Source organism: Hyperolius riggenbachi, chromosome 4 (assembly GCF_040937935.1).
Source record: "Hyperolius riggenbachi isolate aHypRig1 chromosome 4, aHypRig1.pri, whole genome shotgun sequence".
Classification (NCBI taxonomy): Eukaryota; Metazoa; Chordata; class Amphibia; order Anura; family Hyperoliidae; genus Hyperolius; species Hyperolius riggenbachi.
Window position 1 is genome coordinate 350,899,728 of NC_090649.1, and position 17,527 is coordinate 350,917,254.

Here is a 17,527-nt window from a genome sequence, read left to right on the forward strand (position 1 = left end):
AAAGCTGAGGGAACCAATTACAAACTGTGCTTAGCCACAGATGAGGGGGAATTAGACGGGCTAAACTCTCTAAATACATACAGGGTGTATTTCTATGTTTTCTTTCTGTCCTGTGCAGCAGTTCAGGTCCACTTTAAAGGAAAACATTCCTTCTCGACTCCAGATGGCAGTTAGAGAAATCCCTGGATCAACTCTCCCAGGAATTACCTAGCAATTACAGCTGTGGATGCCCTTTAATACAAGGAAAGCATCCAAGCCCTCTTTAAAGGAAATATCCACGCAAAAAAAAAAGTTTCACTTACCTGGGGCTTCTACCAGTCCCATGCAGCCATCCTGTGCCCTCGTAGTCAATCACTGCTGCTCCAGTCCCCCGCTGTCAACTTGCCGACCTCGGAGGTCGGCGGGCCGCATGTGTACATTTTTACGCATTCCCGATAGTGCAGGAACATTAACACATACATTTTTACGCGTTAGTGGTGCAATGCGTAAAAAATGTACTCATTGCACCACTAACGCGTAAAAATGTATAAGAAAGCAGCGTTTCCGCCATGATGTGGTGAAACGAGGATTCGCATCATGGGTGTGCAGAAACTGTGTGATGCTATTTATTAGTATACCCTCCGTAACCCCAAAGCAAAAAATATAGCCAACTATGACCATTAAATAATAAAAGCAGCAACAATTACCCCAGACAGAAAATAAATGCAATGTGGGCAACATTTCAGCAGAAAATAAGCAGTGGGCAACATTTCAGCAGAAAATAATGCAATGTGGGCAACATTTCACCTGAAAATAACGCAGTGGGCCACATTTCAGCAGAAAATAACGCAATGTGGGCAGCTTTTCACCAGAAAAAAAAACGCAGTGAGCAACATTTCACTTGCAAAAAAGGTATGTAGTCACCTGACAGAAGTCTCCTCTCCTGGCCTCTGGTGCGCAGCTCCCCCGGACGATCCTCCTGCATATCTCTCGCGCTGAATGCAATAGCAGGGCTACAGGAAGATGGCGCCCGAAGCCCTGTACTGGAGACGCAAATAGTCTCCAGTACAGGGCTTCAGGCGCCATCTTCCCGTAGCCCTGCTCTGCCTCCTGGGAGATGGCGGGCTGGAGCGGGGCTGCGGGCTATGAACTGGCGCGGCGTCCAGTAGACGCTGCTGCCAGTTCATGCAGTTCATGGCTCAGCAGGATTGGCGTGCCAGCAGATTCAGCTACGCGTGTTGGGTTTGGCACTCGTGCCATAGGTTCGCCAACGCTGACCTACACCATATTCAAATATACAGTGGAGGAAATAATTATTTGACCCCTCACTGATTTTGTAAGTTTGTCCAATGACAAAGAAATGAAGTCTCAGAACAGTATCATTTCAATGGTAGGTTTATTTTAACAGTGGCAGATAGCACATCAAAAGGAAAATCGAAAAAATAACCTTAAATAAAAGATAGCAACAAATTTGCATTTCATTGAGTGAAATAAGTTTTTGAACGCTCTAACAATAAAAGACGTAATACTAAGTGGAAAAACTCTTGTTTGCAAGCGCAGAGGTCAAACGTTTCTTGTAATTGATGACCAAGTTTGCACACATTTTAGGAGGAATGTTGGTCCACTCCTCTTTGCAGATAATCTCTAAATCCCTAAGATTTCGAGGCTGTCTCTGTGCAACTCTGAGCTTGAGCTCCCTCCATAGGTTTTCTATTGGATTAAGGTCCGGAGACTGACTAGGACACTCCATGACCTTAATGTGCTTCTTCTTGAGCCACTCCTTTGTTGCCTTTGCTGTATGTTTTGGGTCATTGTCGTGCTGGAACACCCATCCACGACGCATTTTCAGTTTCCTGGCAGAGGGAAGGAGGTTGTCGTTCAGGATTTCACGATACATGGCTCCGTCCATTTTCCCATTAATGCGATTCAGTTGTCCTTTGCCCTTAGCAGAAAAACGCCCCCAAAGCAAAATGTTTCCACCCCCATGCTTGACGGTGGGGACGGTGTTTCGGGGGTCATAGGCAGCATTTTTCTTTCTCCAAACACAGCGAGTTGAGTTAATGCCAAAGAGCTCTATTTTGGTCTCGTCAGACCACAGCACCTTCTCCCAGTCACTCACAGAATCATTCAGGTATTCATTGGCAAACTTCAGACAGGCCTGCACATGTGCCTTCTTGAGCAGGGGGACCTTGCGAGCCCTGCAGGATTTTAATCCATTGCGGTGTAATGTGTTTCCAATGGTTTTCTTGGTGACTGTGGTCCCTGCTAATTTGAGGTCATTCACTAACTCCTCCCGTGTAGTTTTAGGATGCTTTTTCACCTTTCTCAGAACCATTGACACCCCACGAGGTGAGATCTTGCATGGAGCCCCAGAGCAAGGTCGATTGATGGTCATTTTGTGCTCCTTCCATTTTCGAACAATCGCACCAACAGTTGTCACCTTCTCTCCCAGCTTCTTGCTAATGGTTTTGTAGCCCATTCCAGCCTTGTGCAGGTCTACAATTTTGTCTCGGACATCCTTGGACAGCTCTTTGGTCTTTCCCATGTTGGAGAGTTTGGAGTCTGCTTGATTGATTCTGTGGACAGGTGTCTTTTATACAGGTGACTAGTTAAGACAGGTGTCCTTAATGAGGGTGACTAATTGAGTAGAAGTGTCTAACCACTCTGTGGGAGCCAGAACTCTTAATGGTTGGTAGGGGTTCAAAAACTTATTTCACTCAATGAAATGCAAATTTGTTGCTATCTTTTATTTAAGGTTATTTTTTCGATTTTCCTTTTGATGTGCTATCTGCCACTGTTAAAATAAACCTACCATTGAAATGATACTGTTCTGAGACTTCATTTCTTTGTCATTGGACAAACTTACAAAATCAATGAGGGGTCAAATAATTATTTCCTCCACTGCATCTTGTTGATTTTCAAGGTTTCCATTATTTTGTCCAACCCTATCTATCTATCTATCTATCTCTATCTATCTATCTATCTATCTATCATAAAATAGGAAGATATTTGGATGGATAAATAAGACGTAATGATCAGCATCCAGTTTGATGTAATGAGTAGTGTAAATGGGAGTATTGCAGCGTGCATAAAATAATATTTAAAATATAAATATGCAAACAGTGAAGTATGTGTGCGATGTGCACACAAATATGCAGATGGAAGGGGATCCTTGGGAGGGGAATGGGTTAAGGAGGAGAAGAAACAGAGAAAAGAGAGAAAAAAGGAGGTGGGGGGGGGGGGGGGGGGCGGGGGGGGGGGTGCAGAGTGAGAAAACAGTGGGGGTGCAATGAGAAGTTGAGTGGCCAGCTGGGTGGAGGACCAAAAGAGGGGTGCATAAAGAAAAAGTAAGGTGACCAGCTGGGGAGAGAACCAGTTAGGGGTTATGGGTAGGTTGTGCAAGTGCAGACCAAGTGTATTATGATGAAAAGGGTTAGAACGGATTCACACATTCTCTATATTTACAGTGGCTTGAAAAAGTATTCGGCCCCCTTGAAGTTTTCCACATTTTGTCATATCACTGCCACAAACATGAATCAATTTTATTGGAATTTCACGTGAAAGACCAGTACTAAGTGGTGTACACATGAGAAGTGGAACGAAAATCATACATGATTCCAAACATTTTTTACAAATCAACAACTGCAAAGTGGGGTGTGCGTAATTATTCAGCCCCCTGAGTCAATACTTTGTAGAACCACCTTTAGCTGCAATTACAGCTGCCAGCCTTTTAGGGTATGTCTCTACCAGCTTTGCACATCTAGAGACTGAAATCCTTGCCCATTCTTCTTTGCAAAACAGCTCCAGCTCAGTCAGATTAGATGGACAACGTTTGTGAACAGCAGTTTTCAGATCTTGCCACAGATTCTCGATTGGATTTAGTTCTGGACTCTGACTGGGCCATTCTAACACATAGATATGTTTTGTTTTAAACCATTTCATTGTTGCCCTGGCTTTATGTTTAGGGTCGTTGTCCTGCTGGAAGGTGAACCTCCGCCCCAGTCTCAAGTCGTTTGCAGTCTCCAAGAGGTTTTCTTTCCTGTATTTGGCTCTATCCACCTTCCTATCAACTCTGACCAGCTTTCCTGTCCCTGCTGAAGAGAAGCACCACCAGAGCATGATGCTGCTACCACCATATTTGACAGTCGGGATGGTGTGTTCTGAGTGATGTGCAGTGTTAGTTTTCTGCCACACATAGCGTTTTGCATTTTGGCCAAAAAGTTCCATTTTGGTCTCATCCGACCAGAGCACCTTCTTCCACATGTTTGCTGTGTCCCCCACATGACTTGTGGCAAACTGCAAACGGGACTTATTATGCTTTTCTGTTAACAATGGCTTTCTTCTTGTCACTCTTCCATAAGAGCCAACTTTGTGCAGTGCACAACTAATAGTTGTCCTATGGACAGATTCCCCCACCTGAGCTGTAGATCTCTGCAGCTCGTCCAGAGTCACCATGGGCCTGTTGACTGCATTTCTGATTAGCGCTCAACTTGTTCAGACTGAGTTTAGGTGGACGGCCTTGTCTTGGTAGGTTTACAGTTGTGCCATACTCCTTCCATTTTTGAATGATCGCTTGAACAGTGCTCCGTGGAATGTTCAAGGCTTTGGAAATCTTTTTGTAGCCTAAGCCTGCTTTAAATTTCTCAATAACTTTATCCCTGACCTGTCTGGTGTGTTCTTTGGACTTCATGGTGGTGTTGTTCCCAATATTTTCTTAGAGAACTTCGGAGGCCGTCACAGAGCAGCTATATTTGTACTGACATTAGATTACACACAGGTGCACTCTATTTAGTCATTAGCACTCATCAGTCTATGTCTATGGGCAACTGAATGCACTCAGACCAAAGGGGGCTGAATAATTACTCACACCCCACTTTGCAGTTATTGATTTGTAAAAATGTTTGGAATAATGTATGATTTACGTTCCACTTCTCGTGTACACCACTTTGTACTGGTCTTTCACGTGAAATTCCAATAAAATTGATTCATGTTTGTAGCAGTGATATGACAAAATGTGGAAAACTTTAAGGGGGCCCGAATACTTTGCAAGCCACTGTCTATTTCATAATCAAATAGGTCATTAAATCGGTCACAAGCATTAGAACCGACAAACCTTTTTCTCAGACATAAGCTGTCAGTCACATCAAAGTGGGCTTTTCTCAGTACCCCTGCCAGGTTAAGTGGTCATCAATCTCTGCTCCACTCAGATTAAGGTTGTCAAAGTCCCATAAACATTCCTCTTTTTCAGACTGTCTTTGGTTTTCACACCTCTAGCTGGTCTCCTGGCTTCAAAGACTTTTTACTTGATTTGTATACACCCAGCTGCTTCCAAAGACTCAAAGCTGACCTCACGGTAACTTAAAAATCAATAAGCTCCTATCACCTTGCGCAGGGTGCTGGGCTCAGCCTGGCACTGGTTCTGAGAGGTTGTCAGACCAGTTGGACTTCCGAACCTGGAGTAATGCAAGTTCAAAGTAACACTGTAATACTATACCTATAATAGCCCTCATTTTTGTGTGCAGACTCGTAGAATGCCACTGAGGCACATTCTGTTAGTTGATTGGACTAACATGCGCAGGACAAAAATGTCTCCTCCTTCAGGAAGTGAAGAAGTAGAGATCGGCACCATCTGATGTATTCAGCTCAAGTAGTTTATTATGAAGACATCTTGACAATACGACGTTTCGGAGGTCAACCTCCTTTATCAAGTTTCTGTCAGTGTCTGATAAACATTGAATCAAATTCTTTCTTTATATACACCACCATGGAAAATGAACCAATCACGCCAGAGGGGTTGCCTCTGGCGACCAATCCCCTACTGTCACGCGCAGCGGACCTGATGGGGAACTGTATATGCGCATATAGCGTGCTCACAGTCTAGGAAAAACTCTCCAGGCGGCGGGGCGAAAACGGCACAGCCCGAGCCCACAGAGCGCACCGCCGACCAATAGGGGGACATCCTGTGTTGACATCACCATCAGGTCACGCCCCTGTCTGAGACGGACCTGATGGGGAACTGGGCGCTCCCTCGGCAGTCACAGAACCGCCCATTGCTCGGTGACACTATCATGGAGGGCGTGAATCGCTCCCCATGCGCGTCAAGGTACGCCTGCGTGGGTGAAGGTACGCCTTCCGCCCTGCCGTCTGGCCAAAGAGCCAATAATATGCTAGAGCCAGCGGCATAGTAAACAAAAGGAAATACATGACATCTAGTGTTAGAAAGATGAATTACATATAGTATCAAATGTTAGGGAAAATGTGCTACACATGTGTCTACATCAAGGAAACCTATCATATTTCACATATTTTGTAGTGTTTAAAAAATAGCAACACATGAACAATATATTATATTCTTATTAAGACCCTTGTTGAAGAGAAGACTAGATGCTATAAGTAGGGGCAACAACCTATGATATTACATGAAAGGGACCATATCATATTCTCTATTCATACCCCTGGGTTCTATTGTATCTAATCTACGTATCCAATATGCCTCACGATAAAGCAATTTTTTAATTCTATTGCCACCCCTTCTCCCACATTTAACCTGTTCAATGATTTGAAATCTCAGCTGGCTTGTAGTATGACCTGCACTAACAAAATGTGAGGGTACTGGTAACTCTACCTTTTTTGTTCTAATAGTACTTTTATGTGCAGTAAGTCTATCTTTAATTCTCTGAGTAGTCTGGCCTATATATGAGACCACACGGGCATTTTAATAGATAAATTACAAATCTGGAATTAGTCAAATTGACCTTTGATGCTAAATTTTGTACCATTATGGGGCGGAAGGCGTACCTTCACCCACGCAGGCGTACCTTGACGCGCATGGGGAGCGATTCACGCCCTCCATGATAGTGTCACCGAGCAATGGGCGGTTCTTTGACTGCCGAGGGAGCGCCCAGTTCCCCATCAGGTCCGCCTCAGACAGGGGCGTGACTTGATGGTGATGTCAACACTGGATGTCCCCCTATTGGTCGGCGGTGCGCTCTGTGGGCTCGGGCTGCGCCGTTTCCGCCCCGCCGCCTGGAGAGTTTTTCCTAGACTGTGCGCACGCTATATGCGCATATACAGTTCCTCATCAGGTCCTCTGCGCGTGACAGTGGGGCGATAGGTCGCCAGAGGCGACCCCTCTGGCGTGATTGGTTCAATTTCCATGGTGGTGTATATAAAGAGAATTTGATTCAATGTTTATCAGACACTGACAGAAACTTGATAAAGGAGGTTGACCTCCGAAACGTCGTTGTATTGTCAAGATGTCTTCATAATAAACTACTCGAGCTGAATACATCAGATGGTGCCGATCTCTACTTCTTCATGACAAGCTGATCCTGAGTGCTACAGGACCTTTGATCTGGCACATCGATTGATACCATTGGGGAGTGCTGTCCACTACAAAGTTTAAAGTCCTCCTTCAGGAAGGGCATCAGCTCTTTTGTCAACCCCTTCATTCAGGACACGGTCTTTTAACCACTTAACGACATTTTATCGTATTAAAACGTCATGTTTGAGCCTGTTAACGGCAACATGACGTTTTAATACGTTGCGCATTCCCACCGCTGCTCCACACGTGTGTGCAACGCTCCCACCGCCGTTTCCGTCGGGATTCCGTGTGCAGCGATTTGGGGAAGAGGACCGAGCGGTCTTCTACCCAATCGCAATGCCTGGAATGAATGGACGTGACCGTGATCAGCGGCCAAGTCCATTCATAAAACAGGAAACCGTCACAGTGTAGTTAAATGTAGAAAAAAAAAAGTGAACACTTCCTATAACGGGAGTGTGTTCACTAGTGCCATCTTGTGGCCAATAAGTAAACTTACACATACAGGCACATACATGCACAATACTAATAAAATGAATACCTTACATTACCAAAGTGCCCCCCCCCCCCCCCCCCCCCCCCCACACCCAAAAAAAAAAAAAAATCAGTGTAAAAAAAAAAGTAAATAGTTGCCTTAGGAACTCAGCTTTTTTTTTTTTTTTTTTTTTTTTTTTTTAGCTATATTTTATGAGGGAAAATTACTTTTACTTTACTGCATAGGGGCTTGTAATTATGGACCGGACAAAGAACAAAACAAAAAATAACACCTATATTTCCAAATAATATATTGTCGCCATACATTGTGATAGGGACAGGCGCGGACTGGCCAGGGGGGAAGGGGGGCAATCTCCCCCCAGGCAGCCTTTCATTCAGTGATTTAGTGCTGGTCCAGTGCCTGGTGTATTCAGGGTTGTTGATTTAAGGCAATGTTGAAACACTTGGCTAGCTGGTAAAAGTGCAATTAGAGAGCAGACAAGCTGGTAAATATACACAGCATGATGCAGAGCTTGCCTGGAGGGTCTGTGGGCAAAAATCTGTCTGGTCTCTCCCCATAGTTATGACTGCATGTGTGGATAAGGTGTTAAACAAGGTTGCCCCTGCCCATAGGCCCCACTGAAACCTTTGAATGTCTTGCAGCCCAACTGTCAGCAGAAGTAAACATTAACATATTGCTCATATACCGCCCCCCCAAAAAATGGTACAGCCTTTCTTAAGGAAATATCTGAACTCTTATCCTGCCTAACAGTGGAACACCCTAGATCAGGGGTGCCCACACTTTTTCGTCTCGCGAGCTACTTTGAAAATTATCGAGCCACGGAGATCTACCAACATATTTCCCCCCCCCCTCCCCCCCCAATCGCAGCATAATTGGGCAGCTGTAGAATTCCCCCCTCCCCCAATCCTGATTTCTAAAGTAAGCATCAAGTGTACATAGGATTGAAACTGTACTTATATGTCCAATAATTCAAATCAAATCAATACAGACAAAGGATCAATGTACATGCTAGCTGGCATGCTGTATTAGCATTCCTTTCGATTTATGAATGAACCGCTCTAAAAAATGCTTCATGCAGTGTGTTTGCGATTCTGAAAAAAAAAAAACGCTGCTGTGAGAACACCGTCATAGGGTAGCCAATCGCCTTGTAAACCGCTGTTGATTTGAAAAATGCTCAGAAGCCCTCTTGGTTGGCACCAGCCCTCCCTCATTCACCTTTGTTTCCCTCTTCCCCTAGTGCTGCGTCTTCTTGTCATACAGGAAAGCTAAATAAAAGTGCAATCCTGGTGAGGCAAATACCTTCTTCCCTCTCTTTCAGCTTTTCTCTCCTCACCGTTTCTCCCGTTCTCTGCATAAGAGCTCAGACACACACTGTAAGCACTTTTCTGAGTGATTTTTTACCATGATTTTAATGTAAATCAATGGGATTGTTTTTTAAAAAGCTCTCAAAACTCTGATGGCTAAAAGCCCTCAGAAAAGCACTTGTAGTGTGTCTAAGCCTTAAGTATTTGTACGCTGTAGGTAAGTTGGGCGCTGGGAGCGCCAAATGACGGCTCTTCCTGCTGCCACTAAACTCCCTGGCGGTGTTAAATACTATTCCCCCTCCGAGTCGTTGCAACTCTGAGGGAGGTGTAATTTGGGGTACGGCTATCACCGGAGCCCTAAATTACTCTTATGCGCCCTGTGCAGCATATTATTGCTGCTATGGGGCTCCTAGTTTGGGTAACCGGTGCTGAACGCCGTGCACCAAAACCACCTGCTTTGCCTTCTCTTTCCTCTCTCCAATCTTGCTATTAGAAACCATAATCTAAAGCTGGCCATACATTCATCAATTGTTATTATACAGATTCTTTCAATATGATTAAATCATAATGTCTTTTCCACCTGTCAGTACTGAGTATGGATGTGGCCTGTAGGGTTTCATACTATAGTAAAGTGAGTAGTGGGCAGGCAGTGATGCACTGGCCACCAATAAAAAGCAGGTAAGCAAAGCATGGAGGATGTTGAGGGGGGGGGGGGGGGGGGTGAATAGTGTAAACAGTGATGGAAGGAGGGGTATCAAAACTTTAAAAATTAGCTTTAGCGAGGCAGGGATCATGGTGCCAGGAGGGAGGTCAGTAAAGATGTTACCTGACTGATGCTGGCCATACACACACACTGGTACGAGCGGGAATCGATCCGGTCGTGCGCGGGGACATGCCACAATCTATCGTGCGGCTTGACACACGGTACAAGACGTACCGTGTATCCCCAACATTATTTGCGACAGGTCCGATTGCCCGCTGGATCGATTACCCGCTCGATAATGGTGGGCAGGACAATAGAGAAAAAAACGAAGCGCTGATAAGTGCCCGCGGGGATGAGCGGGGTACACTCCAGCATCGAGCCACTGGCTTGATTCCAGCGCATGATCGACCCGTGTATTCCCAGCATGAGGGAGATGGTGGTCGGGTAAAGAGGGAGGGGAAATCCGAGATGGCAGAGGGGCTTGTTTGAGGGATTAGTAGAGATGGTGGCGAAAGGAAGGACAGAAGTGTGAAGGGAGGGAGGAATGAGTCTTGGGGAATTAGTGGCCATACATCTGTTGACTTGCCAGACGATCAATTTTTGATGTTATTGAATCTGATCAAAAATGTGGGTGGAAATTGGTTGAATGTATCGATCTGAAATGTTGGGAAATCTCGGGCCAATGTGGTTGTCAGGTGCGATAACCACAAATGTTAGACACAACGTAAACCCCGGCCCTTGTCCCTCAAAATGTATTTTGTGCCCCCCGGTGCTTGTACTTTACCTATCATGCTGTCCCTCGAGTGTCCTTGCTGAATTTCCACATTTGTGTTCCACGCACTACTGGCATATACCACGTGGGGTGCGTGTATGACGTCATTTGGGCTGGGGCTGCCATAACGGGCCTCTAGTTTGTTTTTCCCCCAGGCCATAAGGTCCCAGTCCTCCCACATAATTTAAACTGTTTAATAATCGGAACTACTGGGCATATAAAATGTCGGTTTTATTCACAGGAGAATGTTTAATTTTAAAACTGCAATGGCCAAAAACTGAGAAATAATGAATTTTTTTCCCATAATTTTCATTTTTCCCATTAAAATGCATTAAGGGCTCGTTCCCACTATTGCGAATCCGCATGCGTCCAACGCATGCGGATTCGCACATGTAATGTGAGTGGATGGGGCTGTTTCCACTCCTGCGGTGGCGTTGTGCGTTTTTTGATGCGGAGAAAAAACGCACAAGAGGCAACGATTTCGCCTGCGTCGGGAATCCGTGCGAATCGCAGCTAATGTATTTAATAGTAAAAACGCATGCGTTTTTTACATGCGTTTTTACCCGCGATTCGCGTGCGATTTCGCACCTTTTCCAATGTTGTTTTGCCCTGGCAATGTCATGGTTAATTTCGCATGGCACCCTGCCATGCGAAATCGCACGCGAAATCGCGGGTAAAAACGCATGCAGAAACGCATCCGCATGCGTTTTTACAAGCGTCGGAATGCCGGCGAATCGCGTCGCAACAGTGGAAACAAGCCCTCAGAATAAAAAAAATACTTAGCAAAATGTATTACCCACAGAAAGCCTAATTGGCAAAAAAAAAGAGGTATAAATCATTTTCTTGTGAGAAGTAGTAATAAAGTTATTAGGGAATAAAAAGGAGGAGCGCTCACAGGTGAAAATTGCTCTGGTCCGTTAAAGTAAAAACCCTTGGGGGTGAACTGGCTAAATGGAACCAGAGGTGAGAGGGATATGGATGCTGCCATATCGATTTCCTTTAAAGAGAATCTGTATTGTTAAAATCGCACAAAAGTAAACATACCAGTGCGTTAAGGGACATCTCCTATTACCCTCTGTCACAATTTCGCCGCTCCCCGCCGCATTAAAAGTGGTTAAAAACAGTTTTAAAAAGTTTGTTTATAAACAAACAAAATGGCCACCAAAACAGGAAGTAGGTTGATGTACAGTATGTCCACACATAGAAAATACATCCATACACAAGCAGGCTGTATACAGCATTCCTTTTGAATCTCAAGAGATCATTTGTGTGTTTCTTTCCCCCCTGAGGGGGGAGTGCATAGCAGAACCACAACACTGAAGAACTTGGCAGCCTTCCAGACACAGGCTGACAAGTCTGACAAGGGAAAGATACATTGATTTATTACAGAGACTGTGATAGTACAAAGTGCTGCAGTAAGCCAGAACACATTAGAATAGCTTTTGGAACTTGTAGGATGATAAAAAACAGGATGCAATTTTTGTTACGGAGTCTCTTTAAAACAATACCAGTTGCCTGGCAGTCCTCCTGATCCTCTACCTCTAAAATATTAAGCAATGGACCCAGAACAAGCATGCAAAAATCAGGTACTCTGACTCAAGTTTTACTGGATTAGCCACATGGTTGTTCCAGGGTTTTGCCTCAGACACAACTTATGCCAGAAGATCAACAGGACTGCCAGGCAACTGGAATTGTTTACAAGGAAATAAATAGGGAAGCCTCCATATCCTTCTCACCTCTGGTTCCCTTTAAGACTTTGATATTTGGACCTTGCTGTCCATTGTCTTATCATCTGTTGTCGAATACCATCTCTACACAGGCAACCACCATTTTGGATTATTCCTCACAAAGACTTTATCGCTTTATTGAACTTCACCAACCACTGTATTTTAACTTCTCAGACATCTTCTAATTTCTCATTTCTTATTCTCTTTAACCAGTCTGCTCTGCTGGCAGCAATATCTGTCTTCCAGTGTTAATGTATATTTGACTGACTGTATAGTGTTTATAATAAAATTAGCGATTGAATTGTTCCAGTTTGCACTTGTATGATTTTTCTGATCAGTGCTAGACTCCATGTCCTCCCACTGAGACACACTCCCGCATTCTTTTTTTTTTTTTTTTTTTAAAACCAAGTTTGCTTTCTTAAAACAGAAAGAATTTGCGATAATTCAGGTTGGAGTGAGCTTGAGAATGTCTCCCAGTGCATCACTGCTGAATATATGCAAATTCACCATTGTACCCTTAGAAGCTAAACACACCTCCAGAACCGCTGGAATGCAATGATGTGTCATCTTGTTAATTTGTACAGAGCCACAATAATCCAACATGCATACAGACTGTTTCGGATTGTTAGATCCTCATCAGTGCATGGCATGGATTATTTGGCTCTATGCAGTAGGGCTTGTAACTCCGAGAGGTACAGACTAACCAGCAAGCTCATGGTGACCCAGAACTCATTGGAGTGTGTAAGGAACTACACTAGTCCTAAAAAATTGTTGATTTGGCCAGTTAGGTTGCAATCAACTGTTTTCTTCCTCTTAGGAATAATTAGCTTCTGAGGTCTCTTAGCCTCATTGCAAAATTAAGAGTGGTGGCAGTAGCTTATTACCCTCAATTTCATCATCATGTATGGGCATACCAACCAATCTTAAATGTGTATCGTGCTCACAGTGGTTTCACCTCCAGAAGTCTCTGGTGGATGAAACCTGTATGGTAACTAGCATAATACAACAGGTTTGGTGGGTGGTTGTCACACAGATGAAAGACAGAGGTTAGTAATTATATTCCAGACATAGGTTTAATCCACAGGGCTTTAGAGTCATCAGGGTGAAAATCCAAAACCTCTTCCTGGACCTGAGAAGGGTAGTCCTTTTGGGAAGATGTCGGAGGACAAGTGATATGTTCAAGGTATGAAACTAATTTCAGTGGAGTCAAAATCATGATGATCAGAAAAACTTAAGCTATGTTTAGGAAAATGGCCCTTGCCTATGATGCATACACTACATCAGAGCTCCCCAACCCTGTCCTCAAGGCCCACCAACAGTACATGTTTTGCAGAAAACCACAAACCTGCACAGGTGGGGTAATTGGTGTCTCAGCAGAATTGATTAACTCCCTCTGTGGATTTCCACAAAACGTGCACTGTTGGTGGGCCTTGAGGACAGGGTTGGGGAGCTCTGCACTACATGATGCATACATAGACATGACTATGGTAGGGACTGGATTGTGAGCCCCTCTGATGGACAGTTAGTTAGATGTATGGCCACCTAAGGCCACATGAAGTCTTAGTACCTTGATTTTGGTGTTGACAACTATTTTTTAATACATATATATTTTTTTTTATAATTTTAGGTAAGACTGGATTAGCTTGGCTTGCTTGTGGACCTCAGTTGGAAGTTATAAACTCCTTAACGGGTGAAAGACTATCTGCATATTGTTTTAGTTCAGCAACTGAACAGCAGCCTACTGTTGTCGCTGTAAGAGAGTTTTCCTGGCAAAAGAAGACTGGATTGCTTGTGGCTCTAGTGGAAGCTGAAGGCAGTGTTCTCTGCTTGTATGACATAGGCATTTCAAGAGTTGTCAAAGCAGTTGTTCTTCCAGGCTCGGTACGTAACGACCAGTGCTTGAATGTGAATATTTATGTAGATTTGACCACGTGCAACTTTTTTTTCCCTTTGTAAGTGATATTCAAAGGCAGCATGGTTCTAGTGGATAAGAATTACCTTGCAGCACTGGGTTGCTAGGTTTTATTTCCAAGCCTGAGACATTGCATGGAGTTAGAGGGAAGTCTCAGGATCCTACTGAGGCTTCCCTTACTTATCGAACCCCCCCCGGTTGTTGAGCACTGCCCCCTCCATGTTAGGGGCCGCACAGCTCTTCTACCTGATGCCGGCCTGAGCACTAGCAGCGCAAGCTTGCCTGCGCGATACTACGGAGCCCATGGCTCCAGCTTACTGCGCATGTGTGGGCCCATCAGCAAGAAGAGGTGCGCGACACTGTAAGGTTTAATGACCATGCATTGTCACTAAGCTTCTGGGGGCCATGCTCGGCACACAGCAGGGAAGGAAGTCTCAATAGGATACTGAGGCTTCCCTCTCTTTAGGTAAGTATCTGATGTTGAGTACCAGAGCTTCGGCTCGGGTACTCTTTAACCCTTTCACCACTGCAGGTTGTTTTCCCTTGACCAGAGCAATTTTCACATTTCAGCATTGCTCCCATTCATTTTGCAATTTTATTACTACTAATTCCACCTAACTGATCTATATGTATATGTGTATATATGTGTACACACACACACACACACACACACACACGCAAAAGTATTCGGCCCCCTTGAAGTTCTCCACATTTTGTCACATTACTGCCACAAACATGCATCAATTTTATTGGAATTCCATGTGAAAGATCAGTACAAAGTGGTGTACATGTGAGAAGTGGAATGAAAATCATACATGATTCCAAACATTTTTTACAAATATCTTGTAGTTTTTTTAATAATGAGCATATGTTTGAATAAAGTCTTGTACTTTTAAATAAGACTGATTTGTATTCAATCAAGCCTCACCCCTCCTTCATTCTATCTCATAGTTTGTACTATTTTTTACAAATAAATAACTGCAAAGTGGGGTGTGCGTAATTATTCGGCCCCTTAGTCAATACTTTGTAGAACCACCTTTTGCTGCAATTACAGCTTCCAGTCTTTTAGGGAATGTCTCTACCAGCTTTGCACATCTAGAGACCGAAATCCTTGCCCATTCTTCTTTGCAAAACAGCTCCACCTCAGTCAGATTGGATGGACAGCGTTTGTGAACAGCAGTTTTCAGATCTTGCCACAGATTCTCGATTGGATTTAGATCTGGACTCTGGGCCATTCTAACACATAGATATGTTATGTTTTAAACTATTTCATTGTTGCTCTGGCTTTATGTTTAGCATCATTGTCCTGCTGGAAGGTGAACCTCTGCCCCAGTCTCAAGTCTTTTGCAGTCTACAAGAGGTTTTCTTCCAAGTTTGCCCTGTATTTGGCTCCATCCAGCTTCCCTGTCCCTGCTGAAGAGATGCACCCCCCGAGCATGATGCTGCCACCACCATATTTGACAGTGGGGATGGTGTGTTCAGAGTGATGTGCAGTGTTAGTTTTCTGCCACACATAGCGTTTTGCATTTTGGCCAAAAAGTTGCATTTTGGTCTCATCTGACCAGAGCACCTTCTTCCACATGGTGGTTGCTGTCACATGGCTTGTGGCAAACTGCAAACGTATGCTTTCTGTTAACAATGCCTTTCTTTTTGCCACTCTTCCATAAAGGCCAACTTTATACAGTGCATGACTAATAGTTTTCCTATGGACAGAGTCTCCCACCTGAGCTGTAGATCTCTGCAGCTCGTCCAGAATCACCATGGGCCTCTTAACTGCATTTCTGATCAGCGCTCTCCTTGTTCGGCCTGTGAGTTTAGGTGGATGGCCTTGTCTTGGTAGGTGTACAGTTGTGCCATACTCCCATTTCTGAATGATCGCTTGAACAGTGCTCCTTGGGATGTTCAAGGCTTCGGAAATCTTTTTTAAGCCTGCTTTAAATTTCTCAATAACTTGATCCCTGACCTGTCTTGTGTGTTCTTTGGACTTCATGTTGTAGTTGCTCCTAATATTCTCTTAGGCCTTGTGCACACCAGAGCGATTCGGCTGCGTTTTGCGATCCGCTTGCGGCTGTGGATACGCTTGGGTAATGTATTTCAATGGGCTGGTGCACACCAGAGCGGGAGGCATTTTGCAGAATCTCATACTCCCGGGGTGAGGCATTTTTTGGATTGTGGATGTGTTTCTGCCTCAATGTTAAGTATAGAAAAACGCAAACCGCTCTGAAAAACACCTGTTCAGAGTGGTTTTGCCGGCGTTTTTGTTACAGAAGCTGTTCAGTAACAGCTTTACTGTAACCATATATTAAATCTACTACACCAAAACCGCTACACAACCGCAAAACGCTAGCTGAAACGCTATAGAAAAAGAAGAAAAAGAGTTTCAAAATATGCTAGCATTTTGCGGATCTGCTAGTGGTTTTTGGTGTGCACCAGGCATTAGACAACCTCTGAGGCCCTCACAGAGCAGCTGTATTTGTACTGACATTAGATTACACACAGGTGCACTCTATTTAGTCATTAGCAGCGCTGCGTAATATGTTGGCGCTTTATAAATACAATAAATAAATAAAATTAGCACTCATCAGGCAATGTCTATAGGCAACTGACTGCACTCAGATCAAAGGAGGCCGAATAATTATGCACACACCACTTTGCAGTTATTGATTTGTAAAAAATGTTTGGAATCCTGTATGATTTTCGTTCCACTTCTCACGTGTACACCACTTTGTGTTGGTCTTTCACGTGGAACTTCAATAAAATTGATTCATGTTTGTGGCAGTAATGTGACAAAATGTGGAAATGTAACGATCGGTGTAACACAGAGGATCTGATTACCGGTGAACTGCAGTCTCACCAGGAATACAGAATATACCCGATTATTGGTGATCTGCAGTATCACCGATAATCAGATATATCTACTAACTTCTGGACACCAGATAGAACAAGTGAGTGTTAGATGCAACAGTATACTTTGAGTACTTCTCCAGAAGTATGTTCCTTCCCATGGCCTAGACTCTCCAGGGGGGAGGAGCTAGGCTGAGGGTAGGAAGGACAGAGCGTGAGTGACACCTGAGAAGGAGGGTGTCATTAACAGGTCTGGGAACTGCCTCTAACAGGCCAGTTCTTGAGGTCGGCAAGCCAGGTCGTTAACACACACACACACACAGACAGATAAGGTACAGATTCAGGAGGCAGATACGGAATCCAATAAACAGACAGGGTTTGGCAACGGAGTATCAGCATAGCACAGTACAACATCAGGAGGCAAATGCAGAGTCCAGAAACGAGCAGATTTTGGCAACAGGGTAACAGA

At 44.2% G+C, this 17,527-nt stretch overlaps 1 protein-coding gene across 1 annotated transcript in view; it reads left to right on the plus strand.

The window, feature by feature from the left end:
• LOC137504808 (protein ELYS-like) overlaps window positions 1-17,527 on the plus strand; it is a 320,844-nt gene that overhangs the window by 61,835 nt on the left and 241,482 nt on the right. The window contains exon 3 of the mRNA XM_068233400.1: window positions 13,930-14,183. Coding sequence (XP_068089501.1) covers window positions 13,930-14,183 — 254 coding nt within the window. The remainder of the gene's footprint in view (window positions 1-13,929; window positions 14,184-17,527) is intronic.